At 39.0% G+C, this 10835-nt stretch overlaps 1 protein-coding gene across 2 annotated transcripts; it reads right to left on the bottom strand.

Annotated features, from left to right (window-relative positions):
• Positions 1–974: 974 nt before the first annotated feature.
• fsta (follistatin a) lies at positions 975–7346 on the bottom strand. 2 transcript variants are annotated; one of them, XM_042488784.1, is made up of 6 exons: positions 6895–7346; positions 5519–5716; positions 5128–5346; positions 4771–4995; positions 3987–4217; positions 975–2138 (listed from the first exon to the last, which is right to left on the bottom strand). In XM_042488784.1, exons 1-6 carry the CDS (start codon positions 6983–6985, stop codon positions 2050–2052), a joined length of 1053 nt encoding a protein of 350 aa, XP_042344718.1. In that variant the 5' UTR covers positions 6986–7346; the 3' UTR covers positions 975–2049. The 2 variants fall into 2 exon arrangements, with proteins under 2 accessions (XP_042344718.1, XP_042344719.1); XM_042488785.1 differs by having other exon boundaries at positions 5525–5716; positions 6895–7342.
• Between the last annotated feature and the right edge of the window lie 3489 nt (positions 7347–10835).

The raw sequence follows: 10835 nt of genomic DNA, 5'->3' as shown, positions 1-10835 counted from the left end.
GTTAATGGAAAGAAACTCAGCACATCCGGAGGAAATAGCCTTTGCTTCATACTTGTAAAGCTTATTGCCCTTCATCATGAGGCTATTTTCTTCAGTTTTGCTTGATAGGTTTATCGAAATGGCCAAACTATAGTTAAAAAATGACTGATATAATTATTAAACATGAATTATTATTATTAATGAATAGTTTTCCCACATTGTTATGCTTGTTTAAATGGTTTTCATGAGTTTAATGGATTGAAAAGGTTCTTCCATCTGATTTTGTAACAATTTCACAATGAATATTCACAGTTTATTGAGTGATTTTAGGGCTGAATCTATATTGTTTACTGTGGTATCATTTTTACAGTAGGCCTACAACATAAAGTTGAAAGATACTTGGTGGGCAATAAGAATTAAGCCCTTTATTAAAGCAATAATGTAGTTTTTTTGTTACATTATTGATATATGTCATGATATGGTAAAGTTTTATACATTCTAAGTTTTTATAGGACTTTATTAGCTCAACAACTCAAAGGATTAAAATGACAAAAAGAAAAAAAAATCCCAGAAGATAGTAGTTAAAAGCATTACTTAAAACACTTATTTCATGTTCCTCGGTGGAAACAGCAAATTAGACCAAGTTTAGAGCAATGTTTGTTTTCGGCTCATCCAAATGAATTAAATACTTAATTAAACTGATACAAAAATCAAATAAAATCCATCCCACAATAGCCTAATTGACCAAGAGATATTAAAGGATTAATTTCACAGTATAAACGGATTTGTAAAATCTGATAGGTGATAAATGTATCTCATCTAATCTGTATAAGGTAAAGGTCTCTAGCGTCACATTGCCTAACCCTGTACTGTATGTAGGTCCAAAATGTGATTTAAGTCCAACTACCACTTTGATTTAAACACATGCATTGATATTTTGACATGTTTAACTACATGTTATTCTGAAATCAATAATACAACAGAGTCAGAAGAAGTATAAGGAAAAAAAACTTTTATTGTTTCACTCTTCATATCTGTACAAATACCATCAAACTTTGTATGTACATATGACATTTACATAAAAAATACAAAACTATATATTCATAACAGAATTTTGTATTTCTCTTGTGATGTTTGAAAATAAAAACGCATTCTGAGAAAAAAATCAAAAAAACAAAAAGAAACAAAGTGATGAAGTCTGATATAGTGTGGAGTACTGCAGTACGTTAGTCCTATGTCAGCTCTGCGAGAGCAATATGGAGCACATTGGCAAGAAGATAGCACACAAATGTTAATGGCACATTGTTTCCAAAATAATCAAGTATCGTCCAAAACTTACCTCTGCTCTAATGTGGTGAGACAAAAAAAATGCTAGTGAATAATGTCTAAAGTTGTTGTCTCCGTGTGGAAACATATCTAAGGGCTAAAACTGAAGGGTAACAAAAAACAAAAAGAAGAAAAGAAAAACAAATGGCTCTTTTTTTCTCTTCCATTTCATCACTGCTGTGTTGCAACTTTTACAATGCTCTTTTGCGAAACCATTGAGATAATCCCTTTGGTCAGTTATTATGAGTTGTAAACAAACCAGAAACACTTCTGTACATAAAATGATTGATATATTCCCAATAAATAAACACACAGCCTAAACATGCATTTACGTATGTGTGACATAAACATCTGTGATAGAGATTTGACAGAAACAAGCAGATTTTTACAGCTCAGGGAATGCAATTTACAGCTTGTAGAGGACTTATACTTACACGGTAACATGACAAATAAATAACACTGCTTCTCTTTGGACAAATATATTTCTTCATGATAAAAAAAAGAAAGTAAAAGGGACAACAACAAAAAAGGGGGGAAATGAGTGGTAACACAATATATCATGGTAGATAGTAAGCCTGACAATGTAAATGTATAAATTATAAAACACAAAAAGTATAAATAAACATCTAGCAGACTGAACTATATGTATACTTCCTTTTTCTTTAAAAAATAAATAAGCATACACATAATGTACAGTATGGACATGATTCCTTGCCCTAGGACTGCTCCCCTAGTGATCGGGGCCTATCCATCCAGTATAGAAGATATATGGACATAGGCCATGTAGTCTGAGTCCTCATCTTCCTCATCCTCCTCCTGGTCTTCTGTAATGGCTATATGGGAGAATATATGGTAGCTGTTGTATGAATATGGACCACAACAGCCAAAAATATCACTGAATGTTCTTTTTTAAAAAAAGCTCACAGCAAAGCCACTGGCACACAGCACTCCCGATTGTGTCTTTTCTTTATGTGTGTGTAAATGTTTATGTTTGTGTGCATGCATCTATGTGAGAAAGATTCTGTGCGCATCAACAATTACTGTGGCATCCTCAATTATGCAACCTCCATTTACATAATCTAGCAAGTCAGGGCTGCAGCAAGAGAAAAAAGTGGGGTGCATGGAAAAAGGGGTACGTGGGAGGTTGGGGTTGTAAGGTGGGTTAGGGGAGGGGGTATTAGGGGCACTGATGGTTCCAGTGGCTCGGGTCTCTTTTGGGCAGATTCCTGAAAGCAGACACATAACACAGAAAAGTGCTCTTGTGTTCTCGGATTTGCTAGGTCTTTTTGTTTGTTTTTTTTTTTTTTTTTTTTTGCTTGGATTGTTTTCTGGCTCAAACATACAAGGAGGGAGGACTCTGTGTCACAGCCTGGCCTTAGCAAGCAGGTCAGAGATCATCAACACAGTTCTGAGGTATTTTTTTCTTTTTTACAGAAGAAATTTACATCGGACACAAAAAAAAAGCACACAAGCGAGAGCAAGTGACAATATAAAAAAAAGAAAAAAAACAGGCAGTCCCTCATCAATCCAAATGGATTTGTCATTTCTGATACATATTCTGGTAACACATTCACTGGAAACAACAATAAAAGTTAGCTGATAAATGTTTTTCTAATAATGAGATGAGATGTAAGAGAGCGTGGTTCTACAAGCTTCTGAATCCTGCACACTGTAAAGTATCACATTTATATTTAGCTCATGAGGTGATCATAAAGTTGGTCCCTTGGATTCCATTGCATACCTTAGGCACATCACATTAAGGTACTCAGTCAGAAGAGAGACAAGGAGACACTCCTACAACCTGGAATGTAAATTCGATTCTCCCTTGGGGCTATTTTTCAGTTTTGATGCCCCCCCCCCCCAAAATATGTGAGCGCATGAATGCCTCACTCTGGTCTACAGATACATAAAAACGTGAATATCAAAACCCATCCATTATCACTAACATGGCACCAATGTTACAATCACCTTATGCACATTGTATATTCAAATGTATTCTGTTCTTATTGACATGTTGGCAGTGTGGTGTATGTCACAAGAGGCAGTGCATTTTGAATTGATTGATTACAGCCAAAAGCAACAAAAAAAGAAAAAATAGTACAAAAACACAAATACGCTGTTACCATGAAATTAGCAATGTGACCATGGAATTTACAAGCTGTAAAGATATGACCACTATCATAAAAAATGAAATAAAAAACTGCATGAGATTTCAGGTAACCTGCTCCAGCAGTTCAAACTAGACTTTCAAATATCCGGATTGTTCCACTGCAAACAAAATTAGTCTCCTTTATTATTCTCATTAGTTTAATGTTAGCTTCTCAGAGACTCTAAGATAGAATCTGCTGATATATATGGAGTTATGCTTTTTCATACACCTCTCTGTTTTTTGTCTTGCAGAAGAAAAAAAGTAAAATAAAAAAACAACAAGAACACAAGAACAAAAGCCAGCGACAAAGACAACGTCATGCAAGTTCTTCTATTCCCAAGTCCTTTCTGCTTGCTTAGGCTGTGCTTGGTGATGTGGCTGGGGTGGGAGTTTTAGGGGGAAAGTTGGGATGCGGGGGCACTTTCAGGGGAAGGTTTTTGCTGGGGAAGCAACATGGAATATTGTCTTTTTGCTCAGAGAGGGAGGAGGGTGTTTTTGTTTCTTTTTTGTCATATTTTTGTTATTTACTTACAGTTGCAAGATCCCGAGTGCTTGACTTCCAGCAGCACCCCCAAAGAACAAGCAGCTTGCTTCATGGCACATTCACTGGGATATGTGGTGTTGTCGCTGGCACACACAGCCTCGTCTGTCCTGCTCTCCGGACAGGTCTCATCACACAGTGAGCAGCGTCCCCTACTCATGCGAGCATCCCACAGACACTTTTTCCCCGCGCTGCACTGGATGTCCTCACACGACTTGGCCTCTAGAAGTAGAGAGGAAGAAACAGGGGAAATCTTTGATTAGATGGATTATCGTGAATGCTTTTCAAGCAGGATCAGATGACTGCTTTGTTTTTGGAGAACTAAGCTCAGAATAAAAACTAAATCCTCTTTTATAGGGTTAGGGTCTTGTTGGCGGGGAACACAAGGTCATGTTTTAGTTTTTATTCAAGACGTGCTGCTTTCTGGATAAGAATCCATCTGACTCAAATATTAACTTGAAGCCTGTCTTCATGGCCCCCAGCACTCCCCTGTTTTGCTCTCTTTCTCCCTCCCCCTCCACTTCCCTCTCTCCCATATGGGATAGTGCTGCCAACATCAGGAAATAATAAGATGTCTATCATTTCTTGAGCAAACACAAGCAACTACCAAACACACTCTCTCTCTCTGAGACCCCCTCCTCAGTGGAATGTTGGCAAAAAATGAGCAGTGAATAACTGCAGAGCTGGACGGGAAGAAAATGCACTCAAACAATATTCAAAGTCAGTGCCTGGAGGCGCTCTCGGGGAGTCTCACACTCTCTAGTTGCACACTTACTGATGCATTTTCCCTCATATGCCACTCCAATGGATCTACCAAGGAGACAGGTAGCTCTTCTCAGGTGACACGCGCTGGCATAGATGATCCCGTCGTTTCCACACAGGTACTGCTCAGGCGACGTCACCTCAGGGCAAATCCGATTACACGTCACACAATATGCGTTGTTTGTCTGGTCCACGACGCATGTGGAGCTGCCTGGGCACAAGACGTCACGGCACGTTTCTGTCGAGACAAAGAAATTGCAGGATTTCGTGAAACGCGACGCGAAAAAATAAGATCAAACCGCTGGATTCTTGGCACTTGTAGCTTTAAATTGTGGAACCTCATGTGAATTAAAAAATAATATTGACTTACTCTTGCACTTTCCCTGGTACTGCACGTCCAGGTCGGGGTGGCCTTTACATTTCGCCTTCAGTAATGCGCATTCGTCTTTGTAGGTCTTTCCATCTGAGCCGCAGACAGGCCCTTTCCAGGTGATGTTGGAGCAGTCTGGCGCGCACACGCAGCGCGGCTTGCTTCTTCTGTTCATCTTGCACCTCTTTCCAGGCCCACAGTCAACATTATCGCAGGTTTCTACAATAATAAAAAAAGTCTGTGTTATGGGATGCTGGCGAGGATTTTGGCCTTGTGCGTAAAATTAGTCTGGCGCATAGAAAGGAATAATTTACGCACTAAATCAGATCACCACTAGGATTTATTCAACTGAGGATGTGTATCATGAGAGAACGAAGGGAAATGAGTGCACCTCCACCTTTGCAAGGTATGCAATTGGGAGCTCCGCCATTGAAGATCATCCACCTAAAGAGCGTGCTGTTGGGGACGTCCTCCTCGGTCCAGGATGTCCCCAGTCTTCCACTCCGACAGCATTCCTCCCTGCTCATCCCGGGCATGTAGAGCACCTGGCACCTCCCGTTCTTCCCCTGCTGCAGCCAGCAGTTCCCAGCTGAAAACAAAACAAAAAAAAAATTTTTTTAAAAATTCCCGAGTGTCGCATGTTGAACGTCTGAAACCGCTGACCCAGACGCACTAGACACACACGCAGCCCGTATTATCCGAGACGCTCCCTCCCTCCCTTTCGCCCTCCCGGCAGTATTTTGTCTGATTTTTTTTTCCTTTTTTGCGAGACTGTTAACACTTGCCTATCCCATCTGTGACTGACAGCCCTTACAATGCAGCCACAAACCAAAAAAGTAAGAAGAATCTTCGGAGGGGGGTTTCCTTTATTCCTCGAGCCTCCTTGTTATCACTGGACAGAAAGTGGAGCGTCTAGACAGCGTTAAATTGCAGCCAATCTGCTTCAGAAAACCACGGTCTTTAGCTAAACACACCACCGTCTCCAACGCCTCAGAACAATATACCAGACATGTACCCACCAGACAATGCCTTGTCTTATAATAAACCAGTGCAAAGTTTATTTCAAACATGTACAAAAATATAAAAGCAGATTAGTTATCCTATTTTTGTGCTGTAAAAAATCCAGACAACAGCAGGATTTCTGAACCGACCCAGACACACATGACATTAAGTGTTCATGAACTGGTGTGGTTCTTCAATTGAAGACAGATTTCTATTTGATCTAAAAGCTCCCAATCGAATATGCAAAACCTCCAGTTTTATTATTTTTATTATTTTCAGTCAAAGATTAAGATAGCAAAAACAGCTATTTTTTCCACACAATGCTGAGTGGATATGTGCGGGGAAATATATAAAAAACACGACCATAAACTCACAGTTGATATTCTGAAGTTTGTTACAGGTTTGACGACAACACCGTGAGACATTAAACGCTAATACAAAAGTATCAGAACATGCTCAGGTATTGTGGAAAGCTGGCGCTGCCACCAACGCGGCGTGGCGGCTTGTGCGCCTAGCGAGGGCTGCAAAACTTGCCATAGTCTCACTTTGAAGTGTCCCATATGGCACCTGTTTTATGGACGCTTTTACGCACGCACTGTCTGATGCAGAGTTTTTTTTATCAGCGGGAGAAAAGAGGAAACTCACTTTGAAAAGTTTCACGGTTGCAGCAAGTATCCGACACTCGAGCGCGTTTTGGTGGCTGACAGCATGTCGAAGTTTCTAAAAAACGAGGAGAATAGAAGAAAATGGATGAAGAGCGCTTACCTTGAACTTTTTGATGTTCCATGAGGTGACAAAGCCATATGAACAAGAGAAAAAAGCCCGGGTGGAGGTGGTGTTTCAGCATCCTAAACATGATGGAGAGGCAAAGTGAACTACGTATTTGACACAGGCAGCGCAAAAGTAATCTGCTTAAGGTGGCAGTGTTGAATAAGTGTCAGTCTGAGAATGCAGCCTCTCTTTTTAAATCTATAAGGGGTCTCGGGTTGACTGTCTCTGGTGGGCGGTCTCCTCTTCTGTGGGGGTGGGGAGATTTTTTTTTTTCTTACCAAAGTTCTCTCAATCCCAATCAGGTGACATCGTTACAGGCAACTTTCTCTTGCCACAATAATCAGACAACATGAAGATATGTCTGAATTTGAAATAAAAAAGCAAATTCCGGAATCATGCGGCTGTGCAGTCAAACAAAAGCAGAGACAGCAAATCAGACAATATGTGTCAGTTCATATAAATGTGTGTCTTGATGGAGAATAATATTATTAATGTATAATTTTAATCTTTTTTCCCCACCATTTTAAGGCGGATAGCTCGTTTTTTACGCACGGCTTGGGAGCGCGCTTTTAAAGCTTTAACAATAGTAATATGAATAATAATGATAATATAATAATAATAATAATAACAGTAATAATGAAGGTCATTGTTACTAATATCAAGGCCCTTATTGCTATTTAATCTAACAGGCCCAGAGCCAACATGCCTATCCGGGCATACCAACAGTCCTTCAAATTAAGAGTACTACTTGTTGGTAACTGATATTTTTTCCACCAACTGCAGACAAAAGTGTAAATCTTTTGATGAGAGTTGCCTTTTGGAATATATATCCGAGCCCAGACAATAATAGAATTCATAGTATTCCGCAGCCGTACTGCTAATATTAGAACAGACAGTTGTTTGGGTTTCTCTCCCGGGTCAAGCTTTTAAATATAATCAAACCTGTTTCCGAAGAGGCTTCAGACAGAGGAGCGGGGTGTTGCGTTTCATTGAATGAAGCGCGCGCGCGCGCGCGCGCGCACACACACACACGCACACACACACACACACACCCGCGCACACACACACACACACACACACACACACACACACACACACACACACTGACGCACAGACAGGCTGAACTCCGTCAGAAGTCCTTGCGCGACCTCTTCAGCGGAACTCTGGTTACAGCTCTCGGGAGCAAAGAGCAAAGTGTCTGCTGTGTGAATCAGACACCAGGGAGTTAATTATCTGTCGGTCAGAAAGATGACACTGTAATACCCCCTTTTTTTAATTCCGGAGAAATACAATTTAGGTGTTATTAATCTACAAAATATGAGAATACATTTACTCCAAACTGAAATATTCCCACATATCCAGAGCTGTTCGTGTTGCTGTAAGTATGTATAGGAATTCATGTCCCAGGACAACCAAACTATCAAAAAATATTACAAGTCCTAATTATTTCTCTCTTTTTTTTAGGTTTGTGTTGTATCCGTCTTATTTTTATTTTTCTTGTTAGTGCATTATCATTACTAACAGCACTGGGCAATAACTTTTTATGACTGATTTTTATTACAAACTGTTATTAAAACAAACAGGGGATTGGTAGCTATAACAAATCACTAACAAAGTGGTTTTATGATTTAAAAAATAGTATTCCTACAATAACACAGATTTGTGTGGGGATTTGTGCATTAAGCATTTAATTTCCTGCATTCTGGTGATTTTTAAATTTTTTTTTTCCTTGTTTAGTGCAAATATCTTACACGTTGTCAAAACTAGAATGTTTTATTGAGGGGTAAACACGTGCACAAATTGACATGTTTTAACATTGAGGGGGGCATGTGCCCCCTACCCCCTTAAAAAAAATTAATCACACATTCATTCATAGTGTAATCATATCCCCATGTTCCATTTTATTCATAACAGTAAGGCCACCCACTGTCTCCCATTCAACACTAAAGTGAGAACGTTTGATTTGTAGTGTTAGACTCATTTAATAAGTCCTTGCAGTATTATTTATGGCGTACCCTTTATGTGATCCAGTGATTCAGTTGCTACATAAAGACATCTGTGCTCAAGAAGAAAAAAGCAGAAGAGGAAAAAGAAGATGTGTTCATCCTCTACTTACTGGACGGCTCATAAATTCCAAACAACCTGCTTTAAATTAAAATAAAAAACAGCAGTTAGTTGAAAGACTGAAAATCATGGATGCAATCGAATTTTAAATGCCAGAATATAAAACTATTAAGCAGAGGTGTAGATTAGGTGGAGACACAGGAAATGTACACCTGAGTATTTAGAATACGTGACAAATACATTTCTGCCTTAACTTTGGCAGAAAATACACAAATTGGCACTGAAAAAACCATCAGAGTGCAAGAAAATAAGTGTTTGACACGCAAAGTTTCCTGAAAGAAGACCCTGTAACCCCCACTTCATAACTATCCTCCCCAATGTTGAAACAAAACTCACTCCCTTGCTATTACCATATTTTCTCTCCAGTACTTATCAGCTATTTTTGAGTCTCTTATGGAAAATATTTTGACATTTTGCCCTCTATTCTTACTGATAAAACACATTCACCAAACATTGTTCTTCCAAAGTATCTGTGAGGTAATCTTTCTACTGCAGAAAATGCTTGTCAACTTTTCCAGCTTGTGGTGATTGCTAACATGAGTGAATGAGATATCATCAAATTTTGCGAAATTTCACATTTCTGGACTTAGATTGAACATTTTACTGTGTTTTGATGAAGTAAATCAATAAAATTATCTGTCTTAGGGGCAGTCACTGGACCACACTTGTACTCTTTATTAAGCTATTTTTAATCTTATCAAGCAGGGTAACCCATTTGGTTATCAAAACTAAACCTTTTTTTCGTGATGTCCATTCATACCATGTTACTTAAGAATCAGACTTGTCACATTAATTGAATATCTGTCAAATTAGTGAACATCGCTATTAGACTATTTTGATTTCAAATCACCCAACTGAAAGCTGCATAAAAACCTTGAAATTGTAGTGTTCATGCCACTTAGTGTCTAAGAATTATCACAATATCAAAACATTGACAAAAGCAGCAAGTCAGCATTTGTGACAATTAACTTATTTCAGCGAATCTGAAAAATGTTTACCTGACATTGAGTTATGTTTGGCAAATCATTCAACATCTGGTGTGTGTGATTTGTGAGATCAGAGTCTTTGAAGAGTCGAAGCTTCCAAAACACTTCCTGACATGCGAGTACATTTCTGCCCTGCTGCTGTATCAACTTTAAAGTGCTGGCTGTTTTCCTGAAGCCATTAATGGCATCAGCAGAGGGACAACCTGTGCTCCCTGTCCCAGACTCTGTGCTGAATTTGGTTCAAACGGACACATGCAGCGAATGATTTGTACTGACTGGAACTGTTTGCAACAATAAGCTCGCTCACTGTCACAGATTATAAATACAGTACTGATTTGTTGCACACACATGATGCCATGGGGGATGACATTTACTCTGTTTTTATGTGATGCAGAATTTTTGCATAATAAAGTCAAATGTTTACTTGATTGCTGTGTGGCTGTAGCTACTCCCATCTATGAACTTGCACGACACAAGTTTTAATTATCAAAAGAAAACGTAAGGACCCGCCAAGTATATGACAATCCGTAAATGTCTTTTCTAAGTCTCAAAAGTACAAAAGTAGTCAGGGGAAAAACGTTAAAAATCACAGTAACACTAAAGGTCTTGCAAAGTGCAAAAGAAAGCCAACAGTTATTAAATAATTTGCTATGACATCATTTTTTGATTTACAACATTGCAGTCATTTGTGAGCAATCATCCCATCGTGGCAGGGTTCAATTGTTTGGCTCTAACTGCCAATCACCTGCAGGAAACCCCAAAGGGGACGAATCTACAAAGGTGTTCAAACACTTCCACTGTATCACATTTCATCAACTATTTCCA

The sequence above is a fragment of the Plectropomus leopardus genome, chromosome 6, assembly GCF_008729295.1.
Source record: "Plectropomus leopardus isolate mb chromosome 6, YSFRI_Pleo_2.0, whole genome shotgun sequence".
NCBI classification, from domain to species: Eukaryota; Metazoa; Chordata; class Actinopteri; order Perciformes; family Serranidae; genus Plectropomus; species Plectropomus leopardus.
The sequence above is the reverse complement of the archived record's forward strand: the minus strand, read 5'-3'. Positions and strand labels throughout refer to the sequence as shown.